Source organism: Myotis davidii, unplaced genomic scaffold (assembly GCF_000327345.1).
Source record: "Myotis davidii unplaced genomic scaffold, ASM32734v1 scaffold265, whole genome shotgun sequence".
Taxonomy (NCBI): domain Eukaryota; kingdom Metazoa; phylum Chordata; class Mammalia; order Chiroptera; family Vespertilionidae; genus Myotis; species Myotis davidii.
Genome location: NW_006296627.1, coordinates 4397724 through 4420433, shown reverse-complemented (window position 1 = coordinate 4420433; position 22710 = coordinate 4397724). Strand labels below are relative to the sequence as shown.

Here is a 22710-nt window from a genome sequence, read left to right as displayed (position 1 = left end):
GAGCAGTAGCTTGGCCGCCCCACGTTCCCCTTCGCGCGGTGCTCGCCCCTCCCGGGCGGGCGCTCTCCGGGAAGGTTTATTTGCAGCCTCTTCGGCGTGTCGGGACAGCGGCCCTACTGGGGTAGGAATGTAGCTGCTCTTCCCACCACATGGGCCCCTTAAAGGGACAGCTATGCTTTTTGGGGGTTTCCCCCTTCCGCTGCAAGGGAAGGGGATGGAACTTTCCTTTCGGCCCCCTGGAGGAAGTTTTGAAAAAGATCAAGGGAAATGGCAAGGCACTGGAAAAAAAAAAAGGGGGGGTGGGGGGGAGGACGGCTAAAACGGATACCAACAAAGCCAGAGAGGAGATTGTCGCCTTCTGCCCTAGGGAAAGGGGAGCTGGAAGGTTCCGGGCTGAGACGGGCCAAGAGGATTTTACTGCTCCAGAGCTGTCAAGACTGCATACACTACATCTCCATTGAGAATGGGGTAGAGAAGTGTGTGTATTTAATGCTTCACCAAAAAAAAAAAAAAAAAAGGATGGGACGGTTCTTTGTAACTCTTTCGGGTTCTTTTTAAGGACAAAAAGTTCAATGAAAACCTCTAAGCATGGGAGGTTTTCTGTGCGCATGTGTAAGGACAGTCAGTGGCATGAAGATGTAACCTTCACCTGGCTTGATAATGAGCCGTCCTTGGAGGCCTGGAGGGGACAGATTCAGTGATTCACCAGTGAGAGTAAGCAGTTGCTCAACCAAAAATACCACCACAAAGATTCCTAAGGCTGTGGTCCAGGGGCTCAGGGAGAAGACAGTGTGTCATAGTAGATCAGTCAGGCAGACGTGACCTTAGCTAGGACTGAATTCAAGACACTAAAGTTTAAGGTTCTGTTTGGATGCTGCTAGTCCTTCGGGCTTTTCTAGAGCCTGTGGGTGTGACTTGATCCTGTGTAACCCTCCAACCTTAAAAATTTTGGAAGCAAACCTGAGTGCTGATAAAGGCCCTAGGAATTTTTCTCCTGAGGGTTGAGGTGGAAGCCCTCCACCATTTGAAGAGTGGAGACCATGTTTATCTTGGAGGTTTCTTGCAGGTAAGTGGAAAGTTGAAAATTCTGCCTAGGAGTAACTAGGTAGGGAGAGGGTGTTTTTTTTCCTGAGGACAAGTGCAATAGAGTGGAGCTCAGACCTGTCTCCTTCCCACCCGGCTGTTGTCATGGTGCTTAGTTGACCTTGTCCTTGATCTTATTGGACTTGTGAAAGATGCTTGGCTTGTCACTGATTTTGGATTTCCTCTTCTGCCCCTGTTGAATATCAGATAACATCTTTGGGACTAGCACATGGTATGAAGAATGACAGGTGCAAGGGAACCAAGTCTGGCCATGTCTGATACAGAGCACGTTGGGCATGTCCATCTCCTGGATCAGCAAAGGACACAGGAGGTCACAGAGGACAGGGTGTGTTTTATAGGTCTTTGCTCACTCTTCCTACTGATTGACTGCTAATCTTGATCCCCAAGAAGAAGAAGAATGGGAGAGATTGGCTATGTTGCTTCTGCTTTGAAGAGAAGATCAACATTAGGGGCTTTCTGTTCAGGAATAGCATTTTGGGGACTGCTTTAAGACGTAGTCTTGTCTTTTATTATGATTGGGCACATTTCATAATTACGAGACAGCTCCATACCCTTGGTTGACTAGGTCTCTTAAGCTTGTTCCGACCACAGTTTCTACATTCCTTGATGCAGCTTAGCCATGAGTTTTGTTACAGTTGCCTGAGCATGGGGCATCTGGGCCCCAGTCTGTGTCTGGATTGCCATCTCACCTTCACCATCAGAAGCCCTTCTCCCCTACTCAGGTTGGTGGGACTCAGTGTCCCAAGGAAGACTTTGTGCTGACTGGTCGGTTGGCAGAGCCTCGGTTTAGCCCTATAAATAGCTCTGATGAATGCCTGGGCTTGCTGTTCTTCCTCCAGCTTAGAGCTGGCAGGGTGGGGTTCTTTCTCGCCAGTACACTCATGGGGCATTCTTTAAACTGAACTTTATACCCATTCATTTGTTCATTCATTCTGCAAATGCACATTTGTCAAGCACTAATCTAATCACTGCGTGCAGAGCACAGTGATTAAGAAGCACAGGCAGACCTGGGTTTGAATCTTGGTACTTCCTGGTGACTCTGTGCAAAACACTTAATATCCTTGAACTTCAGGGTTCTTATCTGTAAATGGGGGTGGGTGTGAGGGAGGGCAGTAGTAAGTCATCACATGCAATTATTGTAAAAATTAAATAATAGTATATTCAAACCATTCACTACAGAGCCTGACAACTACTGTGTTACTATAGGCCTGAGTAAATGTTAGCTGTTTGTTAGCAAGCTTGCATAAGAGGATTAGAGATGGTTCTTGCTTTTGGACTGTGGGAGCCAGGTAAACAAATCATTATTCTAGTGTCATGTGCTAAAATGAGGCTCAGCCCTTAATTCATTTCAGCTGTGTGTTTGTGTGTGAGGGGGAGGGGGAAGGTTTGTTTGTTTGTTTGTTTGATTCTTTTAAAGATCTTGCTCCTTCTTTCCCCCCTTGAAAACATAATGAAACCCAAACATAGTTCCCTCCTGTGCACACTTACAGAAAAGAGGCCCATTGAGCTGTACTGTGAGTCTAGGAGCCCACTCTGCCTTGATTGTCTTGGGAGAGGCCCTGGGGGATGGGGCTTTCCTCTGTGAGCTTCCCTGTCGAAGCCCTGGGGTCAGGGATGCAGCCAGGCACCCTCACTCTAAGTTTGCTGTGACCTGGGGTGAGAGGTGCTGGCTGAGGTCTCTTGTAGCTGGAACAGTTTAGAATTCCAAGCTGTCCCTCCCACTGGCCTGGGAAAGGAGTCAGGCCCCAGAGCTCGAAAGGTAGTAATTGCCCCAATTTGGGGGCTGGGCTGTTGTGGAGCCGCCTGCCTACCGTCTTCAATGAGGAATCCTGTCAGTGTTCAGGGATAATTGATGTGGATCTCAAGTCCCGGACTCACCCCCCCATCTCTTCCACCCCAAAGTTTGACCCCTGTTGTCTCTTTGTTTCTTCCTTTTAACTTGGTGCCAGTGATGTGATGTTTCTGGGGGTTGTGGAAAGTTGACTGTAACCAAGAGCAGCTGTGAGAAAGAGCCGATTCTCTCGCTCCCCCGGCAGTCGTTTGACTCCATTTTCTGTTCTGCGTTTTTGATTTAGCAAGAAGCAAACACCCTAGGTGCCCCTGGGCACCTCTTATGCCCTTCAGAGCGAACTTCATTCTTTCACTGCACGTAGGCATTTCCATCCTTGCTCACAGCTGAATGCACTGACTGTGCCAGTAAGCGTCCCTAACACCCTGCTCCCCTGCTCACTCAGATTAGAGTGAGGAAGGGAAGGGCGCTGCCTGAGACCCAGCTGAGAAAGCCTTGCTGGGACTTGCTGCAAGCCCTGACTTGGCCTAAAGGCGCTCCTCGCCTCACCTCTGTGCAGAGCGGAGGATCAGAGCTGCAAGCCCAGCCGGAAACAAAAGACTGGGAGCGAACCCATCTGGCCGCGACACAAAGGTGCTGCTGCATAATTTATCACTGGAAGTTTTCTGCGGCTGGGAAGCTCGTGGCTCCAGGCAGAGCCTTTTGGGGGGAGAGGGACCCTCCCCCTGTCTGGGTATAGGGTCAGACAGGTACAGAGTAGGGCATTGGGAGAGACACCTAGCTTTAAAGGGGCCAGGGCCTCCGGTGATCTCTCCAATCTCAGCAGCTCAACTTCCAGCCAGGCCTGCAGTGGGGGTGGAGGAAGTACTACAGTGTCCCCTACGTTGGCCCCAGCCTTGGGGGCTTGACTGCCACCACCTTTTGGGCATGGATGAGGACGAGAGACAGTTTCTCTGTCTGGAAACCAAGTACAGGTACCTGGTTATAATATCCATAAGTCTAGCAAGTAAGAAAGGGGAGCTCCCTTCTCTTTTTTCTACTCCCTGCCCCCTCACCCTGGGCCGGTTAAACAAGAAGTTTCAGCGCAGGTTCAGAGAGGCAGTAAGAGTGAATGGCTCTAAAGTGTATCTCCCCCAAATGAGAATTTTTCCTTTTCTGGGAATGATCTCCTCTGGTGACCAGTTTTGCACCACAAACTGGGACATGTGCTCTGAAAAATACAAATGTGCTTCTGCGGTAGTTAATATTTTTCAGCCTTTTGCTGTATCCCCGGCATTGCAATAAATGGATAGCGTGTATTATCACATTTACTCCTCACGGTCCACTTATGAGGTAGGCACTGTTGGGTGTCTGGCAGATGGGAAACTGAGGCCCAGAGCCATTTGCTGTGACACAGCTGCTGAGTAACTGAGTCAGGATTTGAATCCAGAGCCTAACTTGTTAACCCTTTAACCTATACTTAGAACAGAATATTTTATATCAAAGCTATCCCAGAAGATGTAGGTGGGGAATATTCATATTTTATCTTAAGTTGAGCTTGCCTCTTTGTTTTCAGACCTCCCTTCCCAGGGAATACTAAAGCATAAAGAATTACCTTTGGTAGAGGGGGCTTTTAAAGGCTCCCAGAAAGGGTGATGTGATTTGTTATTCCCTGAAGCGAGGTCTTACTTGTGTTTTGAGATATAGGCGGGCGGGAGCAATATTTTGAACAGCCCTCACAGAGCACAGCTCCATTCAAGCCCTATTGCACTTGTGAAATCTGTTGACTGAGCTCACGGGCGGGGTGAGTAGACTTTTGAGGACCTGTATGGAGATGTTGGGGCTAATAATAATGTAGAAGTCCCCCTTATTCTCAGAGGATACAGGGAATATGTTCGAAGACCCCCAGTGGATACCTGAAACCACAGATAGTACTGAACCCTATATATTCTATGGTTTTTCCTATATCTACATACTTATGATAAAGTTTAATTTATAATTTAGGCCTAGTGAGAGATTAACAACAATTACTAATAGAATAATGATAACAATACACTATACTAAAAGTTTTGTGAATGTGGTCTCTTTCTCAAAATATCTGATTATATTGTATGTACAGCATAGATATGCTGGACAAAAGGATGATTCACATCTGGACAGATGCAGCGGATGGCGTGAGATTTTATCACACTACTCAGAATGGCATGCAATTTAAAACTTATGAAGTGTTTATTTATGGAATTTTCCAGTTAATATTTTCAGGCCACTGTTGACTGCGGGTAAGTGAAACAGCAGATAAGGAGGGACTACTGCAATAACAACAAAAGTAGCTGCTTACCGGGTACTTCATATGTATTATCTCATTTAAACCTCCCAACAACCCTATGAAATAGGTACCATCATTATCCCCATTTTATAAAAGAGGAAACTAATCTGTTTTTTAATTGCTCTGTAACTTTTAGGTTCTGAATTTAGGTTGCTTTTTTCTATAGCTGCCTCCTAGGAATTGGTTGATGATAAATTAGGCAAGCATGAAGGACACCAGGTGCTGAGAGCCCTCCAGAAAAAGGCAATAAAGCAGAACTCTTGCCACCATCTTCCACCTCTTCCAATAGTCAGTCATACCACCAACTTAACTCATTGAGGTGACACACAGTAGGGTTTTTAGACATCTCCAGCCCTGACGTTATGGTGTGGCTAGATAAGACAGTTCTGAGTTATCTATCTATCTATCTATCATCTATCTATCTAAAAGGCTAATATGCTAAGTGTCCATCCACCCGGTCACTATGATGTGCACTGACCACCAGGGGGCAGATGTTCAATGCAGGAGCTGCCGAGCTGCAGTGACTTGGCAGAACTGCTGTTCTTGGGTGACGCACCCTGAAACCAGAGAAAGGAGCACGATTCCTCACGGAGCTGTGCGATTCCATCTTCAGCTGTGGGTTATGTTGTTGCTGGGGCACTGTCGGCCTTGAATCTGGTTTATTGCACACTTGCATTCCACACCCTGTACAACAGCAACTTTGTAGAGTGCCCTCTTGCACTCCAGGACCCCTCAGGGGATGTCAGAGAGCCGGTTTTGGCCTGATCCCCGCAGGCCAGGCCAAGGGACCATATCTGCCGGGACACTTGCTCACTTCACAGACACCAGGGAGGGACCACGGGAGGTTGGCTCCAGGGCGTGTCCGGCGGTCTTGCCCAGTCCTGCCCTGCTGGCCACCTTCTAATTAATTTCCTTTCAATGTGCACGAATCCATGCACCATGTCACTAGTATTCTAAAATAGTAATAGCAAGAGCTATCGTTTATTGAGAGCTTAGTATGTGCCAAACATTGTTGTGCTAAGTGCTTTTCATGAATTAACTAATTTAATTCTCATCACATTCATATGAGGTAGGGATTCTTGTTATCCCTATTTTCCTGATGAGATAGTAAGGTATAAAGAAATTTTAAAATGTGCCTAGGGCTAGATACCCAGGAATTAGCTTAGTTTTGTTCCCATGCACTTAACAGTATGCTCTTCTGCCCCATAACTTCAGTGGAGGTTGACCATTAAGAACTTCTTTTCTGTGTTTGAGTGGAAAGAGAGGATTGAACTTGCTTGGACCAGTAATCATGTGTCTGATGGTATCTGATGGCATGGCCTTTTGAGAGGGCCTATTAGGAAAGATTTCGCCAGGTAGATTTTCAAACCTACCAGGTAAGGATCTAGGGACAAAACTAAATAGAGTCACAGCATGGTGGTATCCCAGTCTGATAATACAGAGAGGCAAAGGAACTCTTGGAAGGGAGTGAATTGGATCGGACTAGGAAGCCATCTGAAAGAGAAGATTCCTATTTTCTTGACAAGTTGGATAGGAAATAACTACTTTGATTTCTGATATTCTAGGCCTCTCTTTTCCTTTGACTGCAACTCTCACAAGACTTTAGAGCAGTGGTTCTCAACCTTCCTAAGGCCGCGACCCTTTAATACAGTTCCTCATGTTGTGGTGGCCCCCAATCATAAAATTATTTTCGTTGCTACTTCATAACTGTAATTTTGCTACTGTTATGAATCGTAATGTAAATATCTGATATGCGGGATGTATTTTCATTGTTTGCGACCCACAGGTTGAGAACCGCTGCTCTAGAGTCTAGACTAGAGGAATGTATTATTGATACATTTATTCATTTTACACACTTCTATTGATCATCTACTATATACTAATCATTGAACTATGCACTGTGTATAAAAATACAAAACTCTAGGTCACACAATTCGAACTGCCAAGAGACTAATGTTCTAGTAAGTGAACAATGATCCCATCAGTATGCTAAATGCTACCGTAGGAGGAGGCACAAAGGGCCCGTGGCTCACAGAGTTGGGGCTTTTAATTTGGCTGGGGCACGTGGGTCCAGGTGGGACAGCATCAGGAAAGGGTTCATTTCCTGACCTCCTTCCTTTTTGGTGTTGTTTCCGATGTTTTCTACTCGTTTTAGCTTTCTTATTTCTTATGACAAGGACCAATTACATTTACCTTTTTTTTTTTTTTGGTGTTGCTTCTGATATTTTCTGTGCAAGCTCCATCCTTTCAAAAAGGGACTGTTGATAGGCACCAGCTTTCTCCAGATTCCACGTATCTCTTGGACAAGGTTAGATCCATTTCCATGTGGTTCTTTGCTGTCATTCCTTTCAGTTGTCAGTTTTGTCTTGCTACATGGTCATCCCTTTTAGTGATGGGTAGCTTATTGATTTAGCTGCCCCAGGAGCCAAAATCAGTGAATTGGTCCCTCAATTGGCCTGGATGTAGTTTTGGGTCATTTCATATAACTTACCCTCATCAAATAAGGTTATATCCTCACTATTGCCACTAGTGGACAGGAAAAGAGAGGAGAGCTTCATGTTATAAGAAAAACATCCGCCCTGGCTGGCATTTTCAGTGGTTAGAGCTTCAGCCCGAGAACCGAAGGCCCCAGGTTCAATTCCTTCCAGTCAAAGGGCACATACCTGGGTTGCAGGTTCCCCAACCCAATTGGGGGTGCATGGGGAAGGCAACTGATTAATGTGGCTCTCTCACATCAATGTTTCTCTCTCTTTCTCCTCTCTCTCCCTCCCCCCTCCATTCCACTCTCTCTAAAATCAATGGAAGAAGTGTCCTCCAGTGAGGACTAACAACAACAAAATAAGAAAAACATCCGTCACTTATATGAGTAATGATCCCTCCCCTTCCCACTGTCATCCCTTCTACACCGGGGGAGCCGTCTCATTCCAGCACTCGCAGGACACTCCTTAAGCGTCTCATCTCCGGTTCAACTTGAAAAAGCTGTTCTGTGGCTGTGTAGTCACTGTCCAAGTGACAGGTGTGGTCCCCCTTCAGCCGAGCATTCTGTGGGATGGTGGAGAGCAGCGCCTCTCCAACTTGACTGTGCATCCGTGTAAGTCGGGAAGCTTATTGAAAGTCCAGATTCTGAGATCATATGAAGAGACGAATGCTTGTCTAAGGGTCAGAATGGGGCTAGCATCCTGGCTGTCCTACTCGCCCCATAACGTTGGCCAAAGCAGGTGGCCTTCTCTGTTAAATGGGCACTACAGGAACTAACTCAGGGCTGTTATAATGATGACAGAAGAATGCAAGTGTGTATGCAAAAGTAAGCTTGTAAGCTGTAAAGAAAAACAACAAAATGTAATTGTTTGTTGTCAGAGCCCTGTTCCTTTCTGAACCAACACAACACTGAGGCACTGGTTCAAAGGACTGGAGCTCCAGACTGTCTCTGCTCCACTTCTTTACCTGAGGGCAAGGGAAATTGGTCTTTGGCCTTAGAAGTAACCAGGAGAGGTCACTGCTTGAGATCCATACATGCATGACCTATTTGCTAATCAAGAATGCATAAAGGAGAAGGACCCAGAAATCTCAGTGTTGTAAATCCCCTTTTTTAACCAAAGGGTTTTGAAAAATTCTTATAATAGCAATACCATTATTGGAAGGCGGTATAATGGAGACACTAAGAGCAGTGGCTCTGGAACTGACCTGCCTGGGTGTGAATGCTGGCTTCCCCCCTCAGTACCTGTGAGACCTACTGATGGACTCCACCTCTCTGAGGCTCAGTGTCCTCAACTGTAAAGATGATAATAACAGTAGTGCCACCTCCTTGAGTTGTTGAAAGCTTTCAATGACATAGCGCATGAAAAGCACTTAGGAAAGTGCTTAGGGTACCTGGTGAGTACTCGGGAAATGCTGGTTGTATTATTATGAGGCTTTTGAGGTGTGCCAGCCCTGTGCAAGGCAGTTTACATGAGTTATTGAATCTTTGTAAAACCTTTTACAGTGGAACTATTATCACTCTTATGGATGAGAAAACTGAGGCTCAGAGGCAATAATTAACTTGCTCACAGTGTGACAGTTAATGGTAGAACCGGAATTTGAACTCTAGTCTTTCTGACTCCAGAATCTGTGCTCTCTCACACTGTACACAGTCTGGTATACCAGAGGGACGTTTCCCTTCTTTCCTACAAAAGAGTACAGTGAGAAATTGGTAAGAGGGCTGAGATTTCAGTTAAGCTTTCAGGAAGGCCCTAGGAGCACATTGTATTCCTAAAACTGAATGTCTTGATGATAGGGATAGTGCACGCTCTGGGGAGAGATCTCCTTGTTGAACTGCGTTAGGTGGGAGGCCCCACACCCTGGACGCCAATGGGAGCCTGCAGTGTGGCTGGCCAGTATCTTTCCAGGCCAGAAGCATCGCTGAGTTTTCTGACTTAATGCTTCTTAAAATGAGTGCTGCGATTTGCCACCCGCAGCCATTTGTTTCCCTTTTCCACTCACCATTCTTTCGGCTAAAAAGGGTTAAACACTGTCCTTTATAATCACAGCCAGGACTTGAGTGAAAAGCCAGAATTCCACCTCCGGGGATCCCAGAGGGGTAGCAGTTGTCCAGAAGAGCTGACTTCTTGCAGTATAATATGTCTGTTTACTGTATGAATGCCCAAGCCAAGGATTTGCCTGGCCGGTGGCTGCCTGGCCTTCACGTGCTGCCGTTCAGATGTTGCTCTGACATGCAGAAGTCGCCACTCTTCAGCCGCCTGCAACTGACTGGATGCCCACCCGATGGAATGCTTTGTTCCTGACGTTTGCACGGGAAATCAGGACTTTTGCTATTTTTCAGACAAAGGTGGGGGTGGGGCCCTAAAAAGAAGCCGGAGGAGGGGGGAGCGCTGAAGGCTCCTCTTTTCTTTCAGTATTCCCCTGACTTGCCTGCAGCACCAGGATACTGCTGTTCTTGCTCTCCCTGTTCTTAAAAACCAGGCCTTTTGGGGAAATTTAGCCTCTGCATCCCCACACATGCATTTACTAAGCATCTTTGATGCTCCAAGGCATGAGGTCAGCTTCTTTCACATTTATCTTCTTGTCCAATCTGTGGTTTTTTGTTTTTACAAACGAGGAAACAGGCTTAGGAAGCTAAGTGATTTGGACAAGGTCGCACAGCTGGTCAGGGGAACCCAGGTCCGTCTGCTCCAGGTCCAGTGCTTTTCCACTCTCCCCTCCCCCCAATTTCTCCCTCCTCCTCTGTTCTTGTCACCCCCTCACCCTGAATTCCTTGTTGGTACAGCCCCACTTCCTGCTGTGTGTAGCTAGCAGCAATTCTTAACCTCTATTGACATTTTGGGCCAGATAATTTCTTTGTTGTAGAGCCTGTCCTGTACGTTGTAGGATATTTAGCAGCATCCCTGGCTTTTATCCACTAAATGCCAGAAATACCGCCAATCACGGCAACCAGAAATGTCATCATGCATTGCCAGATGCCCCTCCCTGGAAGGCTAGCCTGATCTTCCCTCTTCTCCACTCGCCGCCATGAAGGGGGTCAGCGTGTTGGAGAGCCCCGCAGCATGGAGTCCTCTGGAATCCTTAGCCTTTGCTATTTCATCCAGCCAAAGTCCCCTAACGTAGTGCCTATAGCCTTGATGAGCTGGCCACACTACAAAAGTTCCTCAGGCTCTGGGGCTCAGGATCTGAGTGAAAAAAGCCCCCATCCCTCCCTTCTCAGAGCTCTCAGAATGGGCCCAAGCCTGTGGGACTGGGCAGCTGGGTCTTCAGCTTCCCTGGGGAAGAGTCCTCTGTGGTGCACTTGCAGAGAGACCTGGAGAGACAGGGACGCTGGGCTTGGAGTAAGGTTTTCCGTGAGATGTGGAGGTGCTGCACGTCTCAAATGGATTCCTTTGTTTCCACAGGAAATCCTGCATCTTTCCCAGGGCAGCTGATTCTCAGCATGTGGAGGGGGAGGGCAAGGTCTCAGTTGAGGATCTGATGAGGGCTGTGGTTCCTTACTCCAGAAATGTACATTTTGCCTGTAATTTCAGGGCTTCACTGATGCCCATGCCATCCATGCATCTATCCGTCCATCCGTCCATCCATCCATCCATCCATCCATCCATATATTCATCTAGGTTAGAAACCCTGCCTTATGCTCACACTCACCCTTGGGGTTAAAATGGAGAGGAAGGGGCCAAGGGCTCTCCTTGCTTTTGGAGGATCTAGCAGTACACTCTTTTGTTCCAGATCCTAAGCTCTAAGCCAGGCTGAGTGATTGTAACGTGCAGTGAGGGTGTACATCAAGGAGATGAGCCAAGATAGAGAGGCTGGCTAGGTAAATAGGAAAGGAAGAGGGGTGGGAATTTAGAAGCTGACTCCTTTCCTGCTCCAGTCCGGCTTGAGGGGAGGAAGGGGAGAAGAAAGCAAGGGGGAGAGATGAGCAATGAGGGGGGGCCCCCTTCTTTCCCAGCTGCAGCAGCCCAGCGGGTAGATGAATGCTGGGAGGGGGAGAGTGACCCTGGCAGAACCCTTTGTTCCAGCTGAGGCTGGAGCAGGGGGCACTGAGCCATTCACACGCCATCCGAGGGCATCCTGCTGGGCATTCTGGGGAGGGGGCACAGCAGCCGGTCATGGGACTTGGCCAGGCAGATAGCTCAAGGCTCAATGGGGAAGCCCAGCTGCGTGCTGCTGAGGCTGGGGGAGGGGCTGCCCCTGCCATCCTGCCTCCAGGCTGTGTCCTATCCCATAGACAGGAAAGCTCGGAGTGGCTCCACTTGCTGTGTCCTGAGGTGGCCTGATCCCTCTCTCCTTGGGCCCCACTCCTCCTTTTCAAAAGTGGTTTCCCGTCTCAAAAGTGGGCTCTGACTGGGGGACTCACAGTAGTTTCCCTGTGAATTCCTTATCCCACAAAGGGTCCAGCATTTTAATTCCACTCGTATTTCTTGCACTCCCTGGCCCACACCAAGGGCCTGGTGCTGCTCAGAGGCAAAAGCATCTATATCTCAACCTCGTTTGGAAGGGAAGGACCTGGAGGTCGCATCTGCATCACCCCTTCTGTCCCCTGCTCCTCTATCCCCAAAGCGCCAACTCTCCTGGTGACACCATTTGTCTCTGAGTCTTTGTGGGTGCCACGTGAGGAAGCCTGTCGTGCAAGGGGGTACCTGGACTATTTGTCAGACCAGAGTCAGAGGGTATCTTCTTGACCATTTGTGCCTGGAGGAAAGGAAGTCATGCTTCCGTGGTCTGCGTCTCCCTTCAGTGTCACCATGTCCACCTGGGAGACTGTGGTCCCAGACTTGGCTCCTCTACCTTCTTCCCTGGAATGGGCTTTGGTTGGGTGAGAACTGAGCCTTCACTGCTTCCTTTTCTCCCTGCCTAGGCCTAGCCAGCAACCCCGAGTGTGCCTGTGGTCGGAGCCACTTCACCTGTGCAGTGAGCGCCCTCGGCGAGTGTACCTGCATCCCCGCCCAGTGGCAGTGTGATGGAGACAACGACTGCGGGGACCACAGCGATGAGGATGGATGCAGTAAGAATCTTCCCACTGGACGGTGGGAAGTGGTAGAAGAGGGACCCGGGGAGGGGAGCTAGGACAAGTCTGATGGCGTTCTCTGCGCATCAGCTGCGTCAGGCTCAGATCTTTGGATTCTTGTGAGGCTGATAGATATGACAGATGGGTGGTTTCCCAACAATATATATGGCTCTAGGCCTTGTTTTCCCTAGTTTCCATAGATACACATCCAGTAAAACAAACTTTGAGCCAGGCCCGCGTGACTCCGTGGTTGAGCATCCGCCTATGAACCAGGAGGCTACGGTTCGATTCCCAGTCAGGGCACATGCCCAGGTTGCAGGCTCAATCCCATGTGCGGCATGCAGGAGGCAGCTTATCAATGATTCTCTCTCATCATTGATGTTTCTATCTCTCTCTCCCACTCCCTTCCTCTCTGAAATCAATAAAAGTATATTTTAAAAACAAACAAACAAACTTTGAAGTCAGTATAGAGGAAAACACCCTTGGAACTACAGGTAGTCTCTTTAAATAGATCTCTCTGTATGTGAATAGGTGTATGTGTACTGCATGTTTGTGCATTTTTAATGTGCATGCGATATACTAATGTAGATTATTCATTTCTCATTTAATGTCCTGTATAATCACATCTTTTTCAATAATGTAAACTTTGTAAGAACTATATTCTCTTTAAGTCTCTCTTTTCCTCTAGTGTAATAACATGTGCACAACAGGCTAGAGGGCCCTGTCTTGGTGTATAGAAATAGCACTGCTGAGTCAGTTGTCTGGGTTCAGGGGTGCAACCTGCGGCACGTATGTCTGAAGGTGGCTAATTAGCCTAATAAGAATGAAACTACAATCTGGACCTTATTACCACTAACCATTTCAGCTAATTGTGATGATGGTAAATGGCTCACTTTCATGTAGCACTTTCACACGAGCCCTCTGTGAGCGGAGTATAATTATCCCCATTGTGCAGTTGAAGAACCTACCGCTCAGAGGGAGGACTCGACTTGCTCAGTGTGATAAGTAATGAGTTCTAGAACTGGAAATTGAGCTCAGATGTGTCAATCATCATTTAACAAGAGAAAAGAAAAAAAAATACACTTCTTTCTCTTGCGCGTGTTCTTCTTACTGCTTTCTTAGTGGTTTTGAGTTCCTTGGGCTATTCTGCCTCGTGAGCCCCTCACCACCCTGCCCTGCTAATACTCTCACTTCTTTGCTACAGTTTCTGCTCAGCTTCTCCATCGGCTGGCTCGGGGCAGGCACAGGCATCTGGAGAAGGACTGTAACTCAGACAGCCCTGTTGAGTCTGCCTGAATAAGGATACCACACTGATTCCTTCTTCCATTCTTTTTCCCCGGGACTCAGTGCTGCCCACCTGCTCCCCTCTTGACTTTCACTGTGACAATGGCAAATGCATCCGCCGCTCCTGGGTGTGCGATGGGGACAACGACTGCGAGGATGACTCAGACGAACAGGACTGTCGTGAGTGCTGGCCGGGTGGGCTCCGTCAGGCTCTGTTGGGCGGGGATTTTCAATCAGAAAGTGATGTCCCCAGGCCTATACAGCCCAGGTCTTCAGCTCTTGGTCCTGTTCCGTCGCCTCCTCTAGTGGTCAGAGAAGGTCCTCTCCCCACCCCCCAACGAGACAGCCACCTGCTCTTGATCCCCGGGGCAGCCTTGGAGCTGCCTGACTGCTCTGCTCGCATGGCTATCTGTTGGGGTCCCAGGCCCTGACCCCACTGCCTGCAGCAGCCTGACTGCTCTGCCCACAGCCCCCCGGGAGTGTGAAGAGGACGAGTTCCCCTGCCAGAACGGCTACTGCATCCGGAGCCTGTGGCACTGTGATGGTGACAATGACTGCGGGGACAACAGCGATGAACAGTGTGGTGAGTGGTGACCTGTGAGGCAGACAAGTGGTGGTGGATGGCCTGGCCATGGGAGGAGAGCACAGCAGTGACTCAAGTACTGCCCCAACCTTGAACTGCCCAGTGTGTCTGGAGTAGCAGGAGGAAGGCAAGGGGGAGGCCGCGAGGGGGCAGGGGGAGTGGCGGAGCATTCCAGACCCCCAGCAACCACAGAGCAGGAGCCTGAGGCCCGGTCTCTTTAGGGCCTCAGCTTTCCCCAGAGAGTCTGCACCGAATCTGTGGTGTCTTGCTGGCTAAGTCAGACCTCCCCAGGATCAGTGAGGGTGAGAGTCGGGGAGGAGGTTAAGAGGGTTGCTTGTAGGGCTCCCTCAGGATTGCTGTCCCATTGCATCCCCCAGACATGCGCAAGTGCTCTGACAAGGAATTCCGCTGCAGCGATGGAAGCTGTATTGCTGAGCACTGGTACTGTGACGGTGACACCGACTGCAAAGATGGCTCTGACGAGGAGAGCTGTCGTGAGTGGCCCCAGACCTCAAGCTGTTGGGCTGGGATGGCAGAGGGCTCTGTCACATGGGCTGAGGGCCAGGCTGAGGGGTGCATGGATAGTGGGCAAGGAGAGTGGGTTCTTAAGAAGCAGCTCCTCCTAGACTGAGCTTGGATGGAAGCAGGTTCCCCAGAAGGGAAGGGAGGCCTCCTTTTGGTCCACCTGAATATGGGAGCCTATAAGGGCCATCTTCAATGAAGCCTGGTTACATCTCACTTGAGGAAGACACTCTGCCTGCACATCCTGCCCCCTCCTCATCCCAGACCTGAGTGTATGCCCCTCCCTACCCTACCCCTGCCTTCCTTCCAGCCTCAGCAGTGCCAGCACCCCCCTGCAACCTGGAAGAGTTCCAGTGTGCCTACGGCCGCTGCATCCTCGACATTTACCACTGTGATGGCGATGATGACTGCGGAGACTGGTCTGACGAGTCTGACTGCTGTGAGTGCTCTAGTCAGCTGGGCGGAGGAAGGGAGGAGGCCAGGCCGGGTTGGCAAGGCACAGGTGCCAGCTGGGGCAGGAGCACAAGGGGGGCAGAGACGGGGCCAGCCAGAATGCTAGGGCTGTGGCTTTCTGGTCTGCTACGGGACACGGTGCACAGACTGGTTTGATGTGTTTCCCCAGCCTCCCACCAGCCCTGCCGTTCTGGGGAGTTCATGTGTGACAGTGGCCTGTGCATCAATGCAGGCTGGCGCTGCGATGGCGATGCAGACTGTGATGACCAATCTGACGAGCGCAATTGCAGTGAGTGGGGGACAGCGCTGAAGGTCTGAGCTAGAAGCAGGGAGAGGGGTTGTGGAGCCAAAGAATCCACCACCAACAAAGCCTGAAGACGGATTAGACATAACCACCAAGTACAGTTGTGTAGGTTGTGCACTGCACAGAGGCGCCATGTCCAAACGGATGCCAGTCATAGACATATGTTCTGTACTTATATAGATTTATATATGCATCATGGCCGTTTTCCAGCAGATGGCAGTAAAGTGTCTTGAGACAATAGCACCATTTTCTAATTCATACCAAGATGCCCCATAGGCCAGCTAGGACACTGGTGTCAAGAAGAGTGGCATGGCCCTAGCTGGTTGGGTTCAGTGGATAGAGCGTTGGCCTATGGACTGAAGGGTCCCGGGTTTACTTTCAGTCAAGGGCACATGCTGGGGTGGTGCGCTCAATCCCCAGTAGGGGCATGCAGGAGGCAGCTGATCAATGATTCTCTCTCATCATTGATGTTTCTCTCCCTCTCCCTTCCTCTCTGAAATCAATAAAATATATATATATATTTTTTAAAGGAATAGTGGCATAAAGAACAATTTTGGGTGGCAGGGTGGTGTGTCGGGCTGAAATAGGGCCAGCCTTTCACTGGGCCTTTGCTTTGCCAGCCACCTCCATGTGTACAGCCGAACAGTTCCGCTGTCGGTCAGGCCGCTGCGTCCGCCTGTCCTGGCGCTGTGATGGGGAGGATGACTGTGCAGACAACAGTGATGAAGAGAACTGTGAGAACACAGGTAGAGTCCCCCAGGGGCCCCCCCAGACCCCTTAGCCTATAATTGGGGTGAAGGACAGGCAGAAAGAGGGTGTTATAGCCGCTATTCCAATTGGGCCAAGGTGCTGCTTTAGTCAATCTTGCTCACGGCCGGGATTTTTCCTGCCTTCCTCAGTTACCAGTGTCAAATCCAGGTGCATTTGTTGACCTGCGGCCTTATGGCCTGTAACACAATATCAGGGCTATGATTTTCACTCGCCTCTCAGCCAGAGCCTGATGCGCTGGCCTAGTGAGCAAGGACTGCTTTCTGTGGCTGAGAGTCCCACCCCCACTCCCCTAGCCACGCCAGGTGCCGGGCACACAGATACACCCTCATTCTGTCCCACATCCTCACCACCCCCCGTGGTGTCCTGAGGAGAAAACGAATGCAGACATTTAGCCAGCCCTGTCTGAGCTGTTTCCTGCCTGGGACCCCGGCCCTCCCACCTTGAGTCTCATCTGTCTCCAGCTCGCCTTAGAAAATGACAGGCTCCCATCCTTTTGTTGACCCAAGCCCTGCCCTGCTGTGACCTGACCCTCCCTCGGGCCTTCCCTCCCTTCTTCTCTAGGAAGCCCCCAGTGTGCCTCGGACCAGTTCCTGTGTTGGAACGGGCGCTGCATTGGCCAGAGGAAGCTGTGTAACGGGGTCAATGACTGTGGTGACAACAGCGACGAAAGCCCACAGCAGAATTGCAGTGAGTGTCCCCAGTGGGCGGGCCTGGCCCATGGTTTGTGGCTGAACCCCACCCATGCAGTTCAAAGAGAATCCTCCCCCAGGACTCCAGCAGCCTCGGGAGCTGTTCTTCGTGGTCCAGGTGGAATGCCAAGTTGGCTCTCTGGGGGAGGATTCTGGGCTCAACTCCCATCTCTGGCTTGGCTGGCACAGGGCCCCGGACGGGTGAGGAGAACTGCAATGTGAACAACGGTGGCTGCTCCCAGAAGTGCCAGATGGTGCGGGGGGCAGTGCAGTGTACCTGCCACACCGGCTACCGGCTCACAGAGGACGGGCACATGTGCCAGGGTGAGCTGGGACTGGTTTGGAACAGGGCCAGGATGCTGGGCAGGGGTGGCAGACAGGCAGCTGTGTTTCCATGGGTCAGACATTTGACGGACATGACCTCATTTCATCATAACAATAACCGTAAGAGGTAGGGATTGTCCCTTCCACTTCACACATGGGGAAACGGAAGCTCAGAGAGGTTAGGTAACTTACTGAAGGCCACAGAGCTGGTGTGAGTAGTTGGGATTCCAGCCCAGGTCTGCATGACTTTGAAGCCTTTAACCACTTGTTATCTAGCCTTCCCACCAGGTCTAGAAAATAGATGGCCATGTGGGCAGGGAAGCAACTAGTCAGCCAGGGCGTGGGGGCGTGAGGATGGCAGAAAAAAGAGCTCCTGGCCTTCCCGCTCCCCACAGATGTGAACGAATGTGCCGAGGAAGGGTATTGCAGCCAGGTCTGCACCAACAGCGAAGGGGCTTTCCAGTGCTGGTGCGAGGCCGGCTACGAACTCCGGCCTGACCGGCGCAGCTGCAAGGCTCTGGGTAAGGGCTGTTGGCATTTGGCTGGGTGGGTAGAAGTCTGAGTGTGGAGACAGCCAGGTGCTCCAGTGCTCAGTAATTTGCTGAGAGCTAGAAATATTTTCAACTCAGGAAAATGGAGCTGTGAGGTGCATGTTGGGCCCTCCAAAAGCCTTGCTGGGGTGGGATCTGGTGGGCTGGGCTGGGGGAGTATACTTTAGAAGCTCCCCCATTTTTAGCACTGATGCCGGCAGCTTGGGACATGCCCTAATGGACCAGGGGTGCCATCTGTCAGCCCAGAAGCTGGGGTGCATGCTGAGAGTGCAGCTCTGGAGCCCAGTGGGGGCCCCATTTCTATGCCATGTCCCAGGGCCGGAGCCTGTGCTACTGTTCGCCAATCGCATCGACATCCGGCAGGTGCTGCCGCACCGCTCCGAGTACACACTGCTGCTCAACAACCTGGAGAATGCCATCGCCCTTGACTTCCACCACCGGCATGAGCTTGTCTTCTGGTCAGATGTCACCCTGGACCGGATCCTGCGGGCCAACCTCAATGGTAGCAACGTGGAGGAGGTTGTGTCTACGGGGCTCGAGAGCCCAGGTAGGGAACCAGGCTCTGTGGGGTGGGCCACACCATGTGGGAAGTAACCATGGAAGGATCAGGCTAGAGATTTGCAAACCTTGGGCAGCAGAACATCTTTTCTTCCAGTGAAATTTTGTATGGAACTAATATTGATAACATTTGTTAGTATACTTTAATGTTATAGGTTCAGATTTATGTCATTGCTTGTTATTGAGCTTAATGAGTTAGAATAATGAGACCAGTGTGATGAATGCAATCATTTGAAATTAGAGCCTTATGGATGACAGTTAAATTTCTATATCAGTTTGGCATCCAGCTTAATTCTGAAATTCATTTTGATTGCTTGGTATTAAGAGTATTCTGATTGCCTGGCTGGCATGGCTCAGTGGTTGAGCGGCAACCTATGAACCAGGAGGTCACAGTTCGATTCCAAGTCAAGGCAAATGCCCAGGTTGCTGGTTTAATTCCCAGTGGGGGGTGTGCAGGAAGTAACGGATCAATGATTCTCTCTCATTATTGATACTTCTATTTCTCCCTCTCCCTTCCTCTCTGAAGTCATATATATATATGTGTGTGTGTGTGTGTGTATATATATATATATGTATTCTGATTGAACCAGATAAATAGATCCAAATGTCTACAGATGAAAAAAATCACAGCTCACTTGGCAGTTTCGGGCCACTGTACTAGCAGGTGAAGTGGGTTGGAATTCAGTATCGAGCACAGTTGACTCAAATGATGGAACTTCTGAACTGCCTAAGCTACGATTTGCAAATCGCTGAGCCAGTGCAGTGCAGGCCCCTTGGGTGGTTCAGGAAGCCAGTGCAGTGTAGGACCCTCAGGTGTTGAGGAAGCCAGAGTTCAGGAAGTGGAACAGGGTTGGCTGAGAGGAGGAAATGCAGGACCTGTAGCAGTTGCTTGACTTCCTGTGCCTCACTCTCTTCACCTTCAGGGGTGACAGTAGCCAGCTCACAGCCTTGCTGTGCTGACTAAATGTATGTAAATGTATGTAAAATGATTAATACGCTGCCGGGCCCAAGAAACTGCTTCGTGCCAGAGTTTGCTCTTGTTACTCTGGCACAGATAACCCGGGCCAGATCCCTAACAATGTCCTGCTGCCTCTTCCTCCCAGGAGGCCTGGCTGTGGATTGGGTCCACGACAAACTCTACTGGACCGACTCAGGGACATCAAGGATAGAGGTGGCCAACCTGGACGGGGCCCACCGGAAGGTGCTGCTTTGGCAGAACCTTGAGAAGCCTCGGGCCATTGCCTTGCACCCCATGGAGGGGTGAGTGAGTTGTGTCTCAAGTTCCTAAATCCCTCTTGCAACCTCTAGGGACAGTTCCCAGGCCATGTGGGCCAGACTTTATTGGGTGTTAAGAGCATGGACTCTGCACCCAGGCACACGTGGGTTTGAGTCCTGGCTCTGCAATAGCTGGTTGTATGGCCTTAGGGTAGTTAGTTTATCTCTCTCGGCCTCCATTTACTCATGTCTACATTGGTGATAAGAAGCATACCTACCTCTTAGCTGGGTGGAGATTACATGAGATGATGAATTGTAAATGGCATAACACATTAATTAAGTTGTAGGTGTTTACTTTTTTATGATTAGCTCATAAGGTTCAGCTAATTAATAATAACTTTATTATTAGAAGAAAAGTCTTCTGAAATGGAAGTTATTAGCCTCTGGCTTTTGAAAATTCAATGCAGTCAATTGAGGGGAGTGTCTCCTAAGATCCTACAGTTGTAGGTCACCAATTTTAGAAAGTGTGTGTGTGTCTGTGTGTATAAAATACAAAAGACAGTTGTGGAGAGTTTGATAGAGAAGCCCCTGTTCTAATATTACCTTAGATGGTCAATTCCATGAGGGTTAGAATTTTTTGTCTGTTGTTCACTGCTGCACTCCCAGTGCCTAAGATAGTGCCCTCTCCATAGCAGACATTGCAAACAAAAATTTGCTTAATGACTAAAGGCCCTATCTAGAGACATTTAAATTAAAACAGTTAAAAAACACTCTCCTGACCAAACAAAATGTATCTCCTGCCAGTTGGGGCCCCTGGTGTTTACTGGATAAAAAGCCCCTTGCCTATTACTCTCCCAGTTACCTACCAAGCCTCTACTGCCTGTTTCTCAGTGTCCCTTTCTCTCATCCCAGCACCATTTACTGGACAGATTGGGGTAACACCCCCCGCATCGAAGCCTCTAGCATGGATGGGTCTGGACGCCGCATCATCGCCGATACCCATCTCTTCTGGCCCAATGGCCTCACCATTGACTATGCCGGGCATCGTATGTACTGGGTGGATGCTAAGCACCATGTCATCGAGAGGGCCAATCTGGATGGGAGTCACCGCAAGGCTGTCATTAGCCAAGGTGAGGTCCTTCCTCCCTCTCCTTCGTCCCTCATCCTCCTTTCCCCATCCTGGCTGCCTGGCGCCTTGGCAGAGGGGGAGATTGGTGCAGGGGCCACGCAGGCCATGTCTGGACTGAGGTTCTCTTGGACTTTCCCCAGGCCTCCCGCACCCCTTTGCCATCACAGTGTTCGAAGACAGCCTGTACTGGACGGACTGGCACACCAAGAGCATCAATAGTGCTAACAAATTTACTGGCAAGAACCAGGAGATCATTCGCAACAAACTCCACTTCCCCATGGACATCCACACCTTGCACCCCCAGCGCCAGCCTGCAGGTAAAAAAACTGCCCACCTGGTGAGCCTGAGAACCTTCCCTGCACCTGTCACAGTTGCCATTGTTTCTGGCCAGGAAATTTGAGGTTGGCACTGACGTGGGCTAATTCCTCCCTCTGCTGGACATTTAGGGTGGTACAACACCAAGATTCATGAAAGACTCATTCAGTTTCCCTGTCCCTATCTAATTCATGCAAGCATTTATAGAGCGTCTCCTGTGTGTCAGGGGTCCACAGCTCACAGCTGAGGCCAATACAAAAAATAGTAAGATATAGTTCCTCCCTCCAGGGAGCACACACCATAGCCAAACCCCTAGCCTTGGGCCCACCTTTAGTCTTACCTGACCCTCTTATTCTGGGCTCTTTGAGCAGGGAAAAACCGCTGTGGGGACAACAATGGAGGCTGCACCCACCTGTGTCTACCCAGTGGCCAGAACTACACCTGTGCCTGCCCCACTGGCTTCCGCAAGATCAGCAGCCATGCCTGTGCCCAGAGTAAGTGGGTCTGGGGCACCTGCCTCAATGGATGTGGCGTGTGAGGGGGGTGGAAGGAACAGGGATATGAGTTTAAAGGATTGCCTGTTATGGGGAGGAGCCAGGCTCCTCATGTAGCCCCTGGAGAGGAAGAACATAAGAGGCCAAGGGCTTCTGGGCCAAAGCTGAGGTCTGAGGGCCCAGTAGTAGTTGCTAAAGTTTCAGTGACACCACCCAGTCAAGTATGAATACCTGCAACCAGGCTTCTGTATCATTTCACCAGGTAGGATACTTTTTCTATAGGCAGCAAGAGGGTCCGAGGCCCTTCTAGAAAGCAGGGGAATGGTTTCCTATCTCTTTACCTTTAGCCTTACCCTGTTAAAGAGTTTTTTTCAGCCCCTAAACCAGAGAGCCAAGATTAGGACTCTGATGATGCCCCGTATACACAGGCCCTGGACAAATATGTGCCTAACAGAGAAAGACAATGGGACTCCCTGGTCACTCCCTGAACTGCTACTTTGTCTTCCTTTAAGCTCTTGCAGGGCCCTTGCCTTGAGAGGGTGGACCTGTCTAGCTCAGAGCCACAGGTGACTTTTCCTAAGAATAGTCCAGAGAGGAGTGATGCAGGCATGTGGCACCACCAGCAAGGGGTCTGGGGGAATTCCACACACCCCAGCAGCTTCCCTTACTTACCGCCATGTACCCACTGGCCCTCTTATCTCTGGCTAAAATCAAATTGCTCGTGGGATCTGGATCCTTTCAGGGATGAGGGAAACTATTCAGAAGAATAGGGGCAATACTTACTCAGCACACACTGATGGAGAGCCTAGTTTCCCTGCATTCTGTTGT

General features: G+C 49.7%; 1 protein-coding gene across 1 annotated transcript in view; it reads left to right on the top strand.

Moving 5' to 3' along the window:
* LRP4 (LDL receptor related protein 4) overlaps window positions 1-22710 on the top strand; it is a 60366-nt gene that overhangs the window by 11664 nt on the left and 25992 nt on the right. Inside the window, exons 2-16 of the mRNA XM_006772331.2 lie at window positions 12541-12687; window positions 14038-14154; window positions 14444-14557; window positions 14935-15051; window positions 15390-15518; window positions 15702-15821; window positions 16457-16582; window positions 17169-17294; window positions 17486-17620; window positions 18016-18141; window positions 18488-18718; window positions 19833-19989; window positions 20857-21074; window positions 21214-21390; window positions 21760-21882. Coding sequence (XP_006772394.1) covers window positions 12541-12687; window positions 14038-14154; window positions 14444-14557; window positions 14935-15051; window positions 15390-15518; window positions 15702-15821; window positions 16457-16582; window positions 17169-17294; window positions 17486-17620; window positions 18016-18141; window positions 18488-18718; window positions 19833-19989; window positions 20857-21074; window positions 21214-21390; window positions 21760-21882 — 2163 coding nt within the window. The remainder of the gene's footprint in view (window positions 1-12540; window positions 12688-14037; window positions 14155-14443; window positions 14558-14934; window positions 15052-15389; window positions 15519-15701; window positions 15822-16456; window positions 16583-17168; window positions 17295-17485; window positions 17621-18015; window positions 18142-18487; window positions 18719-19832; window positions 19990-20856; window positions 21075-21213; window positions 21391-21759; window positions 21883-22710) is intronic.